Genomic DNA, 18,514 nt, shown 5'->3' with positions numbered 1-18,514 from the left:
CTAAATTAACCTCCACAAACAGGGAACGCTTGGTGGCGCTACAACCATAACAAATTAAGATTTGATCAAAACATGTGGATGTGTAAATAATTCAACTTCAGTTCAATACAGAAAGTGCCAGTCTCTATTATTATTAAGAAAAAAAGTAACTGTTTCTGTCGTTATTATGTTGACAATGTGACTACTAGCTACGGTGGTGAAGAAAGTGTGGACGTTTTAAGAGTGAATAGTGATCATAATTTTGGTGAGTGATTTAAAATTAGAAGTAAGTTTCATTAATTATTAAGGAATACAATTTATTTTGTACACAAATATTTGTGTACAACTTTTTGCTTTATATTAATTATCATCAGTCAATGCCGTATGTGGGTATTAAGGTTCGTCAGTGGTGGTGTTCATGTTTAAAGTGATGCTGCAGGGGCGCCACCCTCCTATTTTTAATGTTCTTATCATTTTGTAGCCGCAATATAGAGAGCCAGATTGTTATATTTTACTACATTGTAAAAATTCCAACATCAACATGCATTTTCCTTTTTTCCCTTTTCATTTTTGTGAGCATTTTCAGATATAATTCCATGTAGCCAACGACCGAGTTGCGATAATGTAACCCTTCTTCTGATTTTGGCTTCGCCGTCAGGAGGAGGGTTTCGTTATCCCAACTATATTTACGACAGTGGGTTACAACAATTCCAACGTTGCAGTCAAATTATGGCAAAATACAGGATAACATGTGTTACAACTTCAACCAATCGCCAGATCATCGAGCTGCAAAATGTAACAACATCTCATGCATTAATATTCATTCTTGAAAAAATGAAACCAATCTTCCTTTTTTCTTTTCAAGGGCATCATCTTAACTTTAAGTAGTGTGTTACTATGGCAACCAAAGCAGAGGTTCTTCTGAAGGCGAAGCAGCGACGTCATGCTCCATACTCCAAAGCAAAGCCACCACCTCAAACTTGCAGTTCATCCTCCGAAGAAAAACTACCCGATACCGGTTCTCAAGACTGTAGTCAAGATGATGTGGATTCTCTTAAGGGTCAGGGTGACCAAAACTTGCTTGGTCATGAGACATATCCTTGCATCTCAGCGAGGCAACCTTACGCAGGTCTTATCCTTAACGGATTGAAGACGATCGAAACCAGATGGACTCCGGTGTTTGAGAAGCTAGAGGGAAGAACAGTCGCGATTCACGTGGCGTGGAAGGACTGGGACGGGGAAGAGTGGAGGACCATGTTGCAGATGGAGCATGGAGAGGGGAAGATTAATCAGTTTATTAAGGATGGTGAGAAGCATGGACGAGCAGTTGTTGCTGGTAAGGAAGAAAACAGGGTTTAAAGGCAGTGGACACTATTGGTAATTACTAAAAATAATATTAGCATAAAACCTTACTTGGTAACGAGTAATGGGGAGAGGTTGATGGTATAAAACATTGTGAGAAACGGCTCCCTCTGAAGTGACATAGTTTTCGAGAAAGAAGCAATTTTCCACGAATTTGATTTCGAGACCTCAGGTCTAGAACTTGAGGTCTCGAAATCGAGCATCAGAAAGCACACAACCTCGTGTGACAAGGTTTTTTCTTCTTTGATTTGTTATCTCACAACTTCGATGACCGATTGAGCTTAAACTTTCACAGGTTTGTTATTTTATGCATATGTTGAGACACACCAACTGTCTTTGACAATTACCAATAGTGTCCACTGGCTTTAATACAGCTTGTAATTTGTCAGCATAATTGTTTTCCGAATTTCTTAATCTTTGTTGAACTCTGATCACATGAGGATTTTCTTGAATGAATGTAACATAAAGCTGAAATCACTAAAAAAAGGCGTAGAAAATCATTGAAAAGACTCAAGTTGGTAAAACAAATTCTTTAAACAAACTAAACAAGATTTATGTTTCTACAAACAACCTGCATACTCAGTGGTTTTAATCTCCAGACCAGGACAGGACCTCAATGCAAGGCTCCGGTCTGAGCAGGGCTAGAATTTTACCATACGACTAGCTCGAGGCCAGTAATTTCAGTGATGGGCCAGTACTCAAAACGAGACAAGTCAACAATACCACCATGACACTATGTGATTGGTTAATGAACAGCAGTTTGGCAATCAGTCAAGCTGGACTACCGGGTAGTTGCACAGAATTCTGACACATTGTCCACAAAACACAATGTCCACAGATTTACACTAAACTTACACAGTTTGAAGATAATGATAGTAGAAAGCTTCCCTGAAAATATTACGTGCTGAGGTGCTGTAGTTTTTGGGAAGTGAGTAAAAGAATGTCATGAAAATAATTTTGGCCTCATGAGACCAAAATTATTTTAAGCATTACAAACCTACTTTCATGACATTGTTCGACTCATTTCTCAAAAACTACAGCACCTCAGTAATATTTGAAGGGAAGCTTTCCACTATCATTATCTTCAAACTGTGTAAGTTTAATGTAAGTCTATGGACATTTTGAAAATGTACCCAAATCCTTTAAAGTGGGCACTGTTCTAAACAAATTCACATAGTATTATTATGATTATCTACATGTGCTCATGTGCTGTACACAATGTTTTTTTCTTTCTAGGTTTGGTTGATATAGGCGAAACATGGCAGTGTTCCGCTGTTGGTGATGAAGACCAGATCACAGAATGGGAGAAGAACTCTCTCCTCAGACCACTTCATGAAAAGTACCTCACTAGACTGTCCAATCCCAGATGGTTAAAGAGACCGTTGCAGGTCAGGGGTCAAAGGGGAATATGGGAGGTCAATATCCCACTGAACTTTTTGTAAGGCAAATGGTATATTAAGTTTTGGTTGGTTACACCATGGAGGAAGGAAGAGAAGCTCGGACGACCCGCAAAACTGCAGAGTAACAAAAGAATACCCTGTCTGACCAGTGGAAAAAGATAGGAGACCTCCAGCTGGACAGCCGATTAGTGAGCAGGAATAAATCTCTTTGTACAGAAGGTGTGGTACCGCCAGACTGCGTCGTTGCCTTCGTGTAAGGTTGAATCATTGGAGACAAGAATTGTGAATAATTTATACACATTTGTGGTGTTTCACGGAAACATCATGGCATATTTTTACTTTTTTTGTGACTTTCCTGTCACTAGCGGTGGTTCAAAATGTGGGTATTAGTGTACACAATTTATATCGGGTCTCAAAAAAGTTTTTTTCCTGTAATATATCCATACACCATAGTTGAGTGAAGAACCAAGTGAGCATGCGCAAAGTCACATACGCCAGGTCGCCCATTGTCTGTATAAGGTATGTGGGTGATTACAAGGTTTCGTTAAACGACCACAGTACCATGGGTTTGACTTTTGAAGTCCCTTCATTCGAGCTCCTTATCTTCCTTCCTCCATGGTTACACATACAAACAACAGTCAACTCTTTTATATAGTAAATGTTTTCTTTATTATACATTATTTCATGTAATCAAGTACAAGTGAGTAGTGAACAAATAGCTGTAATCATCCTACTTTCCATACAGAACTTTTGCATCTGATGTCACAAGCCAAATCAAACTCTCACTGAGGTTGAACGAAGACCAACAAGTGAACTGTGTATCTCATTGATCTTTATAACAAAGTAAAAATGTATTTCCAGACTTGGCAAATATTTAAGAGGGTAAAAATACATCTTTTCAATCCTTTGCATACATTATGTTTATGATCTTATCATTATGACTGTCAAAAACATCAATCTGCTGAAAATACTTTGGAATGAGTTAGTGAAAGTCATTGTTTTAAATTAAAGGTAGGATCAACGTTTGGCATTTGTCAAGAAAGATACAATAAAAGCCACCAGTGAAAGTTTCAAAAATTACCGTTCAAAGGTGTTTACAGCACGAAACTTATTTACAAATGTTCTCAAGTTTAAACATTCAGTGTATTCACGGTATTCGATAGAATTACCACCCTTTGATAAAATGGACAGGTCCAGGCGGTTTAATTGGCTGCCATGGCAACCATAATAATGTACTAAATACAAATGTGCATTGAATACGTACAAATTTTGTTAAATCGGGACCGTGGTAGTCTTGGGCAAAGCAGCAGTCTCTCGCGAGATAGTTGCAGGCCTTGAACTTTGCTCTTGAAGCAATTTTTGTTCTGGTTAGGGCTACCCCTATGAGGAAAATTTCAACTTGTTTTGGAGTTTTGCAAAGGGCACCACAGCAAAAGCACAGGGCATTACTGCAATTGTTTCGGGTGCCATGGGTTAATTCGTGGCTTAGAGTAGAAACAGAGCCCTATCACTATCACCGCGACAGAAATTTATCGACTTAACAAAAGTCCCAGCTAGTAGTAACAATAAAACCATTTCACAAATTTATACTAAATGCAGAGTCCAGGTTTCAAGAGATATCAAGCGGGGGAAGGGGCAAAATATGTCATCTTCAATCAAACCGAACAATATTCAGATATGTCTGTTAATTTTTTAGTTCACATGAGATTCATAAGGCATATCTGTAAAAATGACAAATGGTGCATAATTTTTTCATCTGTTGCAGCACCAGATGAAAAGATGAATTGAGTTTCAAATAAATATTAAATTGTTATTCTTTTTAAAAAAATCACTATTGTTACAAGAGTGTTATTGTGTTGCAGTTGTCGTTGTTGTCGGTTGTTGTAAGTACACTTGCTGTGTACCGGTTGCGGTCTGAATCTGGTAGATCGGAGGCTGTGAAATAAAAATAAAGAGAGGGAAAAAATCTTTTATAAGTTGTCACTATTTTGCCCCTTTAAAATAAAAGTAAACAAAGGTCACTATCTAGAGAACACCTGACATCACACCGACTTCGAGGTACTTACTTCAAGGTTTGTAATTTACGCAAGATAACAGCCGTGAGCGGATCTTCAGATCTAAGCAAATTCATTTCACATTCATTTCACACATACACATGTATCACATAGTGAATAAATCAACCCTACATGTACACAACAATCAACACACAATAATTGCGCATACAGACAGTCGAAATTGCAAGCTGACACTACATAACCTTGGACCAATCATAAGACAGATATGGAAAGCTTCATCACAACACAGTTATCCAATTGAATCATTGTATCCAACGAAATCAGTGGGCCGGTCTAGTTACTCATCCTAATTTGAGATATGGTCATAGCCTTGCTCAAGGCAGTCGCATTATTCGCTCCGAAAAGACGCAGCTGTAAACCCACCCGCCGTATACCCTGTGCATGGTGTGTGCGATCACACCGAATGACCAACCCGTATACACACTGTCAGATCGCACGAATACTGTTCACACAAGTCATCGCACTCGTACACCACTAACCGCATGCGGAGGCCGTCAGGCCGACAGCCTTGTCGGATCTGTATCTTCCCGTTAAAATGTGTTGTATTGAAAAAATTCCAATAGTGGACGAAATTGGGGGGGCTCGAGGATATGCTAGTATGCAGCTCATGAATATGTATATCGTTCGTCAGACCTATCAGACAACACAGGATGCGAGGCAAATGAATTATTCATTTTGACGTCCAATCACGCACTTCCCTTATCACGACCTTTGGACCCTATCATGCGTCCATGGTGGCGGTGTGTGAGGTAAACATGTCTCGTCTTTCGCGGGCATTATGGTAATGAGCTGACCGTGGGAACTCTTCGCTTATTATAGTAATGAGGTCAGTGGCTTCAACACAGATCCTACAAGGCTGTCGGCCTGACGTCCTCCGCATGCGGATAGTGTACGGGGGCATCGTGTCGTGCGATGTTACGCACAGTGAATACGGGTGGGTTTTACGCACAGTGAATACGGGTGGGTTTTTATACAGCGGCGGTCTTTTTTCGGAGTGAATAATTCGACTGCCTTGAGCAAGGCTAATATGGTCATAGAAATAGAACCCGGAGAACGCCGAGTGTTCCACCCGAGTAACATGCCTGTGATATTTTTTCACAGAACTCGGGGAAGTACTGAGTATACAGTGCTAACACACATCGGTGTATGGGTAAAAAAAAAAAAAAATTTATATTCTTTATCCCTGATGCAAATTTAACATCTATTATATTGTTGCGGTACCCGTTGCCAAAACATAGGATTCGAACTGCCTCTAGCTACCGGGCAACCTCGGTAGTCTAGTTGGTAAGACACTGCTCTAGAATTGCAAGGGTCGTGGGTTCGGATCCCACCCGAGTAACATGCCTGTGATATTTGTTTCACAGAACTCGGGGAAGTACCGAGTATACAGTGTTAACACACATCGGTGTATGGGTAAAAAAAAAAAAATTAATATTCTTTATCCCCCGATGCAAATTTAACATCTATTATAACGCTGAGTGTCTCGTTAGTGTGCGGTTTCATTGTGAGACCATTTTTATGGACGCCCATTTTTTTTACGCATGTATGGCAAAATATTTTGCCATACAGTGACGTCATCATTGACCAATGAACACACGAAAAACAGTCTATGTGAGTGACATCTTGCCATTTTGCCATACACGCGTGTCACGCGATGATCATTTTGCCATACACGTCCACAGACAACACAGAGGGTGGCCGAGCTCAGCGTTCTCCGGGTTCTATTTCTATGGATATGATTAATCCTAGCATTTTGTGAAATCGGCTGCTGTGGCTGTCTCTTTCCTTTCGAATAAGGACAGGGAACCAGTCAGGCATAAATACTGACCTGTGAACCGGAGATTTGGGTGACAAACTCTTGACCGGCCTGCTGTAGACCCTGTTGCTGCTGGCCTTGGGCTTGTCTCACATACTGTATCTGCTGACCGACTGGAAGTTGAACCTAACAAAAATAATACAAGCAATTAAGGAATAATCAAGGACTTGCCTACACTACAATAATTTTAAAACACATCTTATTTCTTGTTTGTTCTGTTTTGTGCCCAACAGAATTCAAGTATTTTTACCACCCCCACCCCCCTCCTGCTACCAAATTATGACACAAACAGCCAACTGTTTTATCTGTAGAAATTTCAGCTTCATTAGTTGCAATTTTTTGAAAAAAAAAAAAAAAAGGGAAAATCACAGAGCAGTGTTTTCAGGAGAGTCGCCTAAATCTGTTTCGCCTAAATTATTTTCACCTCACTGAGACGAAAATCTATTTTGTGAAATTGCTTTACTCATTTCTCATAAACTACAGCATCTCAGTAAGTAATACCTAAAGGAAAGCTTTCTACTATCAATATCTTCAAACCATGTAAGTTTAATGTAAATGTTTGTATTTTGTGTTGTACAAAAAGTACCCAAACCATAAGAGAGCTGGATACACAAATCTTCTTTGAGTGTCCCTCTCACACCAATCTTTTTCTCAGTCCCATCATTTCCTATGGAACTCACTACCCATCAAACTGAGAAAGGAGACTTCCTATCTCACATTCAAGAAAGAACCGTTTCACCTTCTGCTTATTTTGTAGATCCAAGATGTCAGCTTTAGTTTAATTGTTTTCTGTGGCAGGAGTGTCACTTTAAGACATAGACATTATTATAAGTCTCCATTATTATTGTTACTACACACCTGCTGTATCTCTCCTGTGTTTGTGATGATGTGTTGGATGCTCCCTGCTGCTTGGCCCCCTGCTTGCTGGAGCTGTATAGGAGTGCCCTGTGCTGGTACTAGCTGGGCAGCGGTGGTGTCTGTCCCCGACACTTGTACAGTCTGCAGTTGCTGCATTAATTAAACAATCCAATGTAGGTAATAACTTTGCTGTGTACCCTGCATGGCATCCTGGATCGAGTTTGAGTTCAATGGGAGACTTTGGAGCGCTAATAGACTGTGCAAGTCTCGCACGTAGCGAAAACGAGAACTTAATTCGAAAAAAAGTATATTTTTGTACAAAACCAAATTGTAATTGAAATTGTTATTTGTTAAAAAATTCTTAAAGACTATTATTTTTAACGTACTTTTTGTATAATTATTATTTTAATTTGTGTACATAATAATTGTTTTGTTTAAATTAACGTAAATATTATACATTTATCGGGACGAGGATTGCTGTTCGACATCGACCTGGATGGTTTTTCTAACAAACCCCGTTTGTGAATCACGTCCAATTGGTGCGATCATCACATAGGTTCAGCGATAATGGGAACGTCAATTGGGTAATATTCTTAATTGTTTAGAGTAAACCGGAAACTGGAGGTCAAGTTTTTTTCTTTAGTTTTCTTCGTTAATTTGTTGAATTGATTTTACTTTTCTGTTTTTAATCACTTATTTTTACATTCCCAAGAACATATTCACTTTTTAGAGTCATAACTTATGTTAAACTAAAATTATTGACAGAGCAAAATCTCCCCAACGTAAAACTCCATTAGGTTGCACAGTCTATTGGCAGCAGACTTACCAGAACATGTCAATTGTTTACGTAGTTCTGCACATGCGCACATTACCAAGAGCATTGGATTCTACCTGGTAAGTCTGCTGCCACCAAGCGTCTTAAAAGTCTCTCATGCAAGAGTAACTAAGGTCGAGTCAAAGTGCAAGTCAAAAGTCACCTGAGTTTTAAAACATCTTACAAAACTTCAAAAATCTGACAAATTCACATTTAGCAGTTTACAAATTCTTAATTTCGCATCACTGGTTACTCGATTAAAAACCTTTCAAAGAGTAATAAATGTCTATACAACAACAAAATTATGTTTTTATCATTCAGTACCTTATAAGGTACTTTTAGTCCCTATAAAGACTGATTGAAATTGTTCTTGCGACTTCGCAAGATACTCATGTCTAAACTATCAATTTTCTGCGAGTCTGATTAAAAATACACTAGTCTGAGTCCCAAGCATAGGTGCTCGAGTCCAAGTCTGAGAACATGGTCAAGTAAGTCTAAGCAATACAAATGTGACACTTAAAGCCCCGTTCCCGCTGGACCCTGCATTGATCTTGCAATTTGAGAAAAGGGCGGTCAAGACCCCAAAAGAGCGATCAAAGAGAAATAAGTTGGAACGCTAGGGCGATCAGGATCTGACCGTGCAATTTTGAGCCTTCTCGGGAGTAGTGCTACGAAATGGAAATAGTACAGTAATCACAAAATTAGCCGTTCTATGAAATGTGGCCCTTGACCAGTCCTAGCCTTGACTAACCTGTTGAGCTTGTGTGGTTGCGATCAGAGTGCCAAGGTTTTGTGGAGTGGTAGCAGGAGCTCCTGTCGTAGAAGCCTGGGCTATCTGGTTCTGGGATAGTTGAAAGTAGTACTGGACCTGCTCTGGCATCATGGCTGCTTGCTGCACCTGACCATCCTACATTGTAAGTACACAACACAACAAATATCATAATAACTAGTTCTTATAATGATGCATTTTCAAAAAAATGTATCAACTCTTCATAAATGACCAGCCGTCGATTTCACAAAACTCTTCCTAACTTAAGACTAATCTTAGGACTTAGGACGAGTCCCAACCCTGCACTGTAGCATGCAGACCTTAAGATTAATCCTAAGTTAGGAAGAGTTACTCGTCCTAACTCGAGATAAGACGAGGCCTAACTCTTTGTGAAATCGGCCCCTGGTCGTTGAGTCAATAACATTCCTTAAACCTTTCTCAGCTCCTTGGCAAGTGTACAGCCCTGGGGTTGCCGTGGCGGTCACAATTCTGGCTATAGCCCGAAAAATGGCATCCCTGCATTTATGGAAGGCACTTAAAATGCACATTCTGCTATAGAAAGCACAGAAATGTTTTCACTGGTAAACACAGCTTGTATGAAATTGGGAAAGCTGCTTTCAACTAAAAAGAGAAGATAGGTAACAAACCTCCCAAAAAATGCTGTCTGAGAAATTCTGAAACTCTCAAGAAATTTTACAGCATACGACTACTCTTTAGAATATTTGTATCGGTTGCAAATAACCCGATTTATACTCCTACATGTATAAAGAAGCATCTCAATGTTATGTACATTATGGCACTGTCTCGTGCACGTCACTCACCGTTCTTTTTGTGCTTTTCAGTTCATCTCTAGGGACGATGTCAATTAGGAAATCAAACTGATCACACTTGGTTATTGCCATGGCGATATCATTCCTCTGTTAAGGTAAAAACAAAAACAAGAAGAACATAAAAACAAGGCCAACTAGAAACAACCTAGGAGATCAACATACCCCCAAAGGAAACATAAAGTCCACGCCCACATATTGACTAAATTCAACTGAACTATACAACAATATTGGTTGGTTTCAACGAATTTGGGAGTCAAGATCTGTGTGTGTTATATGTCCCCAATTGTTGTACAAAATCTCTATAATTGCAAGACAAGAGAAGAGAGTCCATGCTGACAAAAAAAACCTCTTAAACTGTGATGCAGAGCTTAGGAGGTACCATTGAAAGGATAGAAAGTCCACCGTTTGGTAACCCCTAGACTGATAGATTCCAAAGAGCTTTTTAGAACATTGAACTCAACACTACAGGGCCCAATTTCATGGCTCTGCTACCCGACGAATTCTGCGCTTACGATCACGATTCCCCGCTTACGTGCAAGCGCCGAATTTCTGCGTTAGCCTTGTAAGTAGTGCTGGGCGAATAGTGAATTTTTGTTATTCGGATACCGCTGGCCAACTATCCGAAATTAACCGGATATTCAAATAGTTTTTTTTGCCGCTAGAGGGCCCTATTTAAAAAAATAAAATTAAAAAAAAAATTAAAAATATTTTTTTTTTGCCGCTAGAGGGCGCTGTTCGTTTGTGAATGAGATCTTATGGGCGGATTGATATTAGTTTTAGACAGTGTCACTCGGTTCACTCATAAAAATGACCGGATCTAATTTAAAGATGGCGATTTGCTTTTTCTTTTGATCGTGATTGACTCTACGTGAAGGAAAACTTTTGTAATCTTTGAACAAATTACGTCAGAAATGTCATTGTTTTAACTCTTCACGGAGGTGAGCATAGTTAAATACTTAATATATGCTGTTTTATGCTGTCTTAATAGAAGTTTCATAAGGATTCAGACAAAATATTCATATCAGTTGTCGCCCGACGTCCGCGGATATTCGGATATTAAAGAATATCCGGTTACTCGGTTGTAATTACAGAATTATCCGGTTTGTAAATAGGTATTCGCGCCCTATGCGGATATCCGGTTAAGAAAAAAAAGGCATTCGCGGTTACGGATAGGAAAACCTATTCGCCATTAACCGGATATTCGAATAATTCGCCCAGGCCTACTTGTAAGCGTAGAATGCCTAGTAACGTGGAGTATGCACATACAGAGGCCAAAATTCGCTGCTTACTCGTGAAATACGCTTGCTGTAGACACAGAATTCCCTGCTTCCGTAAGCTGACTTATTTCATTTCAAGAAAAATAAAGCATTATTTGTAAAAAGTATGAAATTTCTCTTCCCTGCGCGATGCAACAATGGCCGCTCTGCCAACATGGTGAGCGTCGCACAGAGGCCTTGTGTGATATGCTCAAAAGTTTGCCACGCACCCACACTGAAATCGAGTTTAAAGAAGAGGCAATTGTTGTCATGTGTACACGAAGGTCATGGCCTCTGTAGCCCCTGGTCTTTGCCTAGGTGCCCCTTCTAAGGTTTCCCATAGGCTTTCAAACTTTCCAATGGACACGATGAAAGTGCCCTTTGCAAAATGACAATGGCCTTGCCCTCTAATAGATAAATTTTGACGCCTGTTACTGTAGATAATCTAGTAAGTGAGGTCAGGCAAAAACAATGAAACAGTTTAAATTGTTCTTCACCTGTAATGTACGTCTTTTGTTGTCCTCTGTATGCAACCACGCTCTGAGAGAAAGTTCTGCAATGAACATTTCAGCTGCTTTGGAGAAAAGCACTGGGGCTTCGGCACTTATCATCTAGGGGGGTAAAAAGAAGAGATTGCATTTGATTTCATGGTCAAACAGGCATTTATCATGCTTATCTTCCTGTAAATGAAATCTAGGGATTCAAAAAAGTAACAAGCACTATGACTTGTCTAAGCCTGGGTGACTAGTGCGACTAGTGTCAAAGTCGCGACTATTGACTGCTTCAAAGTGAAGTCGCGACTACCGTTTTTCAACTATTCAATTAATTGTGCAGCCACGACTACTACAAAAATAGTAAAGACTTCCTGCTTGGCGAACCAATTGTGTCGCTCACGACTATTCATGAGTCATGACAGCATATAACACAAAATATACAATTCTACAATCCTTTCAGCATGAATTTTACTATATTGGGCCTGCGACAAAACAATATACTGCAATGCATCTTGGGAATAAAAAATTAGTCGCGACTAATATAGTTTTACTTATACCTTGACTTCGTCATCCAACTTCATGATTTTCTTGATTCTTGCCAATGGTAACTCCTGGGTTTTGAAGTCAGTCTGAAACAGAAAATTTGAAAGTTTCACAAATAATTTCGTTCAATTATGACAAATCACAACCAGGAGGGTTATGATGTTTATTACTACATAATGAACCCCCCCCCCCCTCATATTTCAGTAAAGAGTAGTGACAATGACACGTGCATGTATGCATCAAATTTTACAGGGTCCATTGAGCAGCGAGACTTTTTGGGCACCCTTTCACAGTTGAGGGCATGGAATTACACAGAGGCCAAGAAGGACACCACCTCTGTTGCCCTGGTCTTGACCAACCTGCCCTTCAAAAGTTGTCTATTGAATTTAGATTTCCTAATGAAAGAAGGTGCCCTTTGCCAAATGAAAATGGCCTTGCCCTATGAAATTGCAGGCCTGTAGTTGAGAATGAGATCAGCCACAAACTGGGCCTTACTTGATTAGGGACAAGCCCCGAAAAAAAGTAGTGAAAACGTTATTGGGGCAAAAGAGCTGCTTCACTTTCGTTGAGGCGATTTCTTCTTTAAAACAAGCCCCCTTTCCATGGCATACTACTACTTATTAGCAGAAGATAATAATATAAATATATCAAAGTCTTATACAGCGCACTTTCTACCAAACAAGGTACGCAAAAAGGTATACGAAAAGATATAACACCACATCAGTACAACAATGTCAAATCTGCATGTAGATCTTACATGTCCCTTTAACTTTTGGAGGAAGGGGGACACAATATCAATGACCCCCCCCCCCACATGTTTTCGACCAGTGCTCAACTAGATGAACACTGTGTCCCGCTGCCGGCATCAATCCTTGGTGAAACGGATGACACCACCTTTCTGAAGGGTGGGGACAAATTATCAAATGCTTACTCATGATCATTGGCCTCATTAAACTTCATGTACATCCATTACTGTGGTTGATATATGACCTGCTGCCTCCCATGTTCATTACAGAAAAAGATACAATTCACATGTAGCCCTTTTAAAGGAACTTTACATTATTTGCAGATGCCCAAAATCATCTTCTTGCAAATCATGGGTTGTTTGATGAGAAATCAAGCAGTACTTTAGTTGTGTCTAAACGCAAAGTTGGATCTGCACTCAAGCTTGCAAGAAGAAGAATGGAATCAGGTCAGTGTAGAATGCATCCAGAAATGGATCCCATTGTATCAATAAATATTAATTCTGTTATTCTACGCAAAGGTACTCTTTAGTTAACAATCACAGTGCCGACTATTGCTTAGGTAAAAATCAGTAATGATTGTTGTAAAACTACCACTCCTTTGTTATTACAATAAGGGTTAAAATTTGGAAGTGGTTCTGTAGAACCCAAGCAGCATCAACTTTTAAGGCAATTTAGTATGAACTGCCTTGTGTAATTGTTCACGTATGATCCACATGATGTTTTTTCGAGGACCATGCAATACTACATATAAAAACGTAACAAAAATCTTCAGGAATCCACACTTTTTTTGATGTATCTTTTTTTACTATTATTATTAATTGAAGTGATGAATTCTGAGAACCAATTATGTAGCACCATATAAGGGTTTACAAGGTGCTAGGGCGCATACAGCAGCTTCAGCCAGGAACACCGGGGCGAACCCCTTCTCTTTTTGATAAGAGCACTGGGTTCTTTTACATGCGTTTCACAACACATGGGATCAACGACTTTACGACCCATCCGAAGGACGAAGCTATGGTTAAGTCAGGCATGCAACTGCCCGATGAAAAAAAAAGAGGAAACTTTTCGAGACCCACAATGGTACCCTAAAAAGTGTTGAGGTTTTTTATGCTCTTAGGTTCATTGTTAGCATGTAAGACAAAGTGGAGTGTTTTATACAACTAAAATAACATGGAAAAAACACCTTGCCTATGTATGCACCGTAATTCGAAGGTGGCAAAGCATTGGGAGTTGATTAAGTTGAGGAAAACTAACTATTGTTGTCCAGGTAATTATGAAATTTGCATAAAATTATTATCCCCCCCCCCAAAAAAAAAAATAGAAAAAAAAAAAGAAAAAAAAAAAATCGTTTTTTTTTTTTTTTTTTTTTTTTTGGGGGGGGGGGGAATAATAATTTTATGCAAATTTCATAACTACCTGGGAAACAATAGTTACTTTTCCTCAACTTAATCAACTCCCGATGCTTTGCCACCTTACAATGGTCGGTGCGAGCCACTTGTCCCCGCTTGCCGTCGTTAAATCTCCCTCTTGCACACCACACAATATGCCATTCCTGGCTTGTCCACTTTCCGGACGGTTTCGGAGAGCAGTTTACCGTCTACGTCTTTTTTTTTCCCAACCAGAACCACTTCCAGGTAGTTTTTACTCCTTTATCTATGGCTTTAATTTGGCCAGGTACCACTCGGTCCCGCTCTAAAATATAATTTCTTTTGGATGTCATTTTGACGGACGTTTGAAGATGCGACTGTTTCGTAACGCAATGTGAGACAAGCACACAGTATACATGTACGTTTGGTAACTAACTCACACACACATACTATTGCAAAACAGCGGGACCAGACGAAGACACGACCTTAGACTCATTTCAAGGCTGTATAATAACTTGGTTTAGCACACAACTCGCCCGCGCCACGGGGTGCGTTCCACTGTTCCAGATTTTTCGACCGTAAACACGGCTATTAATGACCGCACGCAGTGTGTAAACGTATGCATTGCTTGCTGTGGGCTTTATATTGACCATGCAGTAGAATGGATTGCGTACCGAGGCAGAGGCCAGACCATGCGTTACGATGCATTGTTGAATTTATCTTAAGATCGCGCTAACCGCGGAATGTATTTTTTTAGCGCTAATCATATTTTTAAAAACGCGGAATTCCGCGGAAACGCGGAAGAGTTGCATGCCTGTTAAGTGTCTTGCTTGAGGACACAAGTGTCACGGCTGGGGTTTGAGCAAAAAAAGAAAATTTGTTGTCACATACAGAATAAAAAACATTGTAGCAACTCACATATTTCAGGTTACTGATGTTGTCAGTCTGTTGTATCCAGAAGTTTTCATGTGCCTGTCGGGCTGACGAAGCATCGTCAGAAATCGTTGTTTCCTCCATGGCTTTATAAAAAAAATAAAAAAATTGTCAACATCATTGTAGATGAGAAAATAGAATGAGCTGTTGCAAACAACTTACTGACCAAAAGGACCGATGGTATAAATGCAAAGATAGGTAATGGCCTGACATTGTTGCGACCCTAGCATGGTTGCCTTTTTTTTTAATCACTTGCTAAAAGTGCATTCATCCGTCAGAGGTTGTACGCTCAAATATCGCTCTGTATTCTTTGTTCAACTAATTTTTACTTACCTACCCAGTTTGTCCTACTTAATAAACGCTATTAAGCAGGCAAATGATATAGCGACTACTTTGTCAGACACAAAAAAAGTCTAAATTCTGAAAATTTTGAAATGTCTACACCGTAATTTTATTTTAAACTGGCAACAAACTGGACACTCCATTTCCAGCACCACTGGTTGTAGGGCTCAAATTTTACACTGGACTACAGACTTGAGGCCAGTAGTCAACTCGATGACCAGGCATGCAGAAGTTAGTTGCGATAACGTAACCCTCCTCCCGACGGCTGCCAGGCCGGAGGGTTACGTGTTTGTATCGAGCGGAAACGGTTGATCTGGTCCAATACGTACAATTTCGACAGCTAGTCACCAGATTTGCCCCATTTTTACCACTTTCAAAAATCATGACACAAATTCTGAGGGTACGAACATAATATGCAATGTCTAATGCAGCCTGCCATGATACTCAAAACTCAAAACACCATTTAGGAAATATTTCGCAGAAAAATGGAAAAAAACTTACCAGATCCCAGAGCAAATTCCCAGGTTCATATTTTGAACCTGTCGCATCAAACGCATTTGTTTGGGGGGGGGGGGGGGGGCTAAACCATTCTGTAAAAGGGGTGTTACAATGTTGCAGTGCGTGTGAGCGCTGTCTGTTTGCATTGCACGCCGTTCACTCATAATGGCACGCATGCACTGTAGCACTGCAACATTGTAACATTGTAACACCCCTTTTACAGAATGGTTTAGCCCAATAACAAAATAATGTGTTTGATGCGACAGGTTCAAAACTCGTAACCCTCCGGCCTGGCGGCCGTCGGGAGGAGGGTTACGTTATTGCAACTAGCAGAAGTGTCCAGTAAGCTTGGGCGATATCACGATATTATCGAATATCGCGATATTAATTTGGAAACAATTTCGATATCGGATGGATTTGGTTTTAATCGAAATATCGCGATATCGATTAAATATCGCGATGTATTTGCTAGCTGAGACATCTTGCACCCCATAGGTTTGGAGTAAAACCAGAATAATAGGTCATTAGAACACCTCTCTTATGCTCTGACTGTCTCTTCTACAACTTTCACTTGGAGTTTGAAGACTGATGATGTCAAATTTAATTAATCGCGGTTATATCGAATATCGCGATATAATGTCGGCGATATATCGTGAATAAAATAAATCGATATTGCCCAAGCTTATGTGTCCGGCAGTCTTGAGGTTTTTTTTTCAATTGAAATATCAGGTTCAAATGTTTGCTTTGTTAGAATACCCTTCATTTCCAATCTTTTCCACAAGCAAGGGTAGTTCTTGAACCCTCATATTTATATAGTGACAAGTTAGATAAATCCTCTCTCCTAAGAAGTTTTTTTTACTTTCAGTCTTAAAATAATATGTCTTTAAATACTTGTCCGAATAAAAAAGAGGAAAAAGAAAAGCTGTTTTTTTTTCCATTTTGATTCCTGATCTTTTTTTTTTCTAGTCCAGCAAACCTTTTGACCATGGCCAACAAGTCGGGCCTTTTGTGATCTGGTGGATTTTTTTCTCAGCAGATCGAGGCCTGGCCCCTGTCTGGCTAACTATTAATTGGCATGACTGTCAAGAATCCAATCTAAAAATACTTTGTATCATCATTGACTTGAGATCCTTGTTCTCATCCCAAACCAATCGTATTCTAACTCATGAACGTTAATTGTGTTAATTTGATAACTCGGTCGTGATTAGTGGAAAGTAAAATCTTCCCGAGTCTGCAAATTGCTGCACCCAATCCGATCGGAGAACGAAAACAACAAGGAAATACTAGCTGGTACGCGAACGACAGCTGCAACCAGATTCTACACGGCCTAAATAAAGCAAGGTACCCGCGAAATTGCACCGACGACAGGTTGACCAATGGAGACAATGAAAAATGGCGACGGCCAATCAAACAGCAATAGTAAAACCTCTCACTAGCCAATGACAAACTCCCCGCGAACTCACCAAGAAATCACATCATTTCAAGCCCAAATACCATCCAAATGTCTATCAAAAATAGCACCAAAACATAGCGAGTGAAACTGATGAACCTATGGAGATTAAATAGTGGAATAGAAGAAGGGATACTTACGTTATTTGTCTAGGTTTTCCAGTCACAAATTTTAGTGCAGCTGAAATTTGTGTACAGTGTGAGTGTGCGTCAGTGTGTGGAGCAAAATACAGCTCACATAGTATACGGGGGGATGTACACGTACATCACACACACACACACACACACCATCACCACGTACTCGCTGAATGGAACTCTCCATTCTGCTACAGGGGTTGGGCAGTGTTGACTTTTATTGGAAACATAATAAAGTATTTCCATCAGTAAGCAAACCTGCTTTATTGAATTGTGTTGTATCTTACACAGACTACAGAATAATCTAATAGTTATATGTTTTGATGGACAGTACAACCAAATATATGTAGACCTTTGTTTCTCCCCTGTAACAAAAGTGTTACAACCGGATTTTTGTGAGCTTGCTTGCTAGGTCGACGATGTAGAGGCAGGATTGGGTAAAATGGGAATCGCCCGGTAAGTTTGTCCCCTCCCTCGCCCGCTATCGTTTTTGTAGTGGAGGACGATAGCGGAACCGTTCCATGGAACGAACCTATCTCTGGACGACACCATCGATGCTATAGATCGATGTTACATAAATGTTTTTCAATAAATTTTAAAAAGCTATGCGGCCCATGAGAACTGTTTATTTAGCATTAATTTGACTGACAACTCTTTTAGAATCCGACTTACTCCCAAGCCTATGTTACAAGGCGGCAGGTGGGAAAGCCTTTGATGAGTACTTCTAGAAACAGAAGTAACTTAGTGGTAGCCTACTAACTCATCTGGTAAATGTGATATTATACAATTATAAAACAATAGTGGAATGTTGGAAGGAAAACCGATGCAACCGCCCATCTATTCTGCAG

General features: G+C 39.8%; 2 protein-coding genes across 2 annotated transcripts; one reads left to right on the top strand and one right to left on the bottom strand.

The window, feature by feature from the left end:
• The first annotated feature begins 65 nt into the window (after positions 1–65).
• Positions 66–3,256, top strand: LOC139952518 (protein EOLA1-like). Its single transcript, XM_071951666.1, has 3 exons — positions 66–244; positions 845–1,315; positions 2,578–3,256. The coding sequence occupies exons 2-3, from the start codon at positions 877–879 to the stop codon at positions 2,781–2,783; spliced, it is 645 nt and encodes a 214-aa protein (XP_071807767.1). The 5' UTR covers positions 66–244; positions 845–876; the 3' UTR covers positions 2,784–3,256.
• Positions 3,257–3,386: 130 nt separating this feature from the next.
• LOC139952517 (nuclear transcription factor Y subunit gamma-like) lies at positions 3,387–17,780 on the bottom strand. Its single transcript, XM_071951665.1, has 9 exons — positions 17,673–17,780; positions 15,228–15,328; positions 12,211–12,282; positions 11,657–11,770; positions 9,895–9,990; positions 9,056–9,211; positions 7,491–7,640; positions 6,645–6,758; positions 3,387–4,676 (listed from the first exon to the last, which is right to left on the bottom strand). The coding sequence occupies exons 2-9, from the start codon at positions 15,324–15,326 to the stop codon at positions 4,590–4,592; spliced, it is 888 nt and encodes a 295-aa protein (XP_071807766.1). The 5' UTR covers positions 15,327–15,328; positions 17,673–17,780; the 3' UTR covers positions 3,387–4,589.
• Between the last annotated feature and the right edge of the window lie 734 nt (positions 17,781–18,514).

The sequence above is a fragment of the Asterias amurensis genome, chromosome 20 (assembly GCF_032118995.1).
Source record: "Asterias amurensis chromosome 20, ASM3211899v1".
In the NCBI taxonomy this organism is placed as follows: domain Eukaryota; kingdom Metazoa; phylum Echinodermata; class Asteroidea; order Forcipulatida; family Asteriidae; genus Asterias; species Asterias amurensis.
Note: the sequence above shows the minus strand (reverse complement) of the source record. Positions and strands in the feature narration are given on the sequence as shown.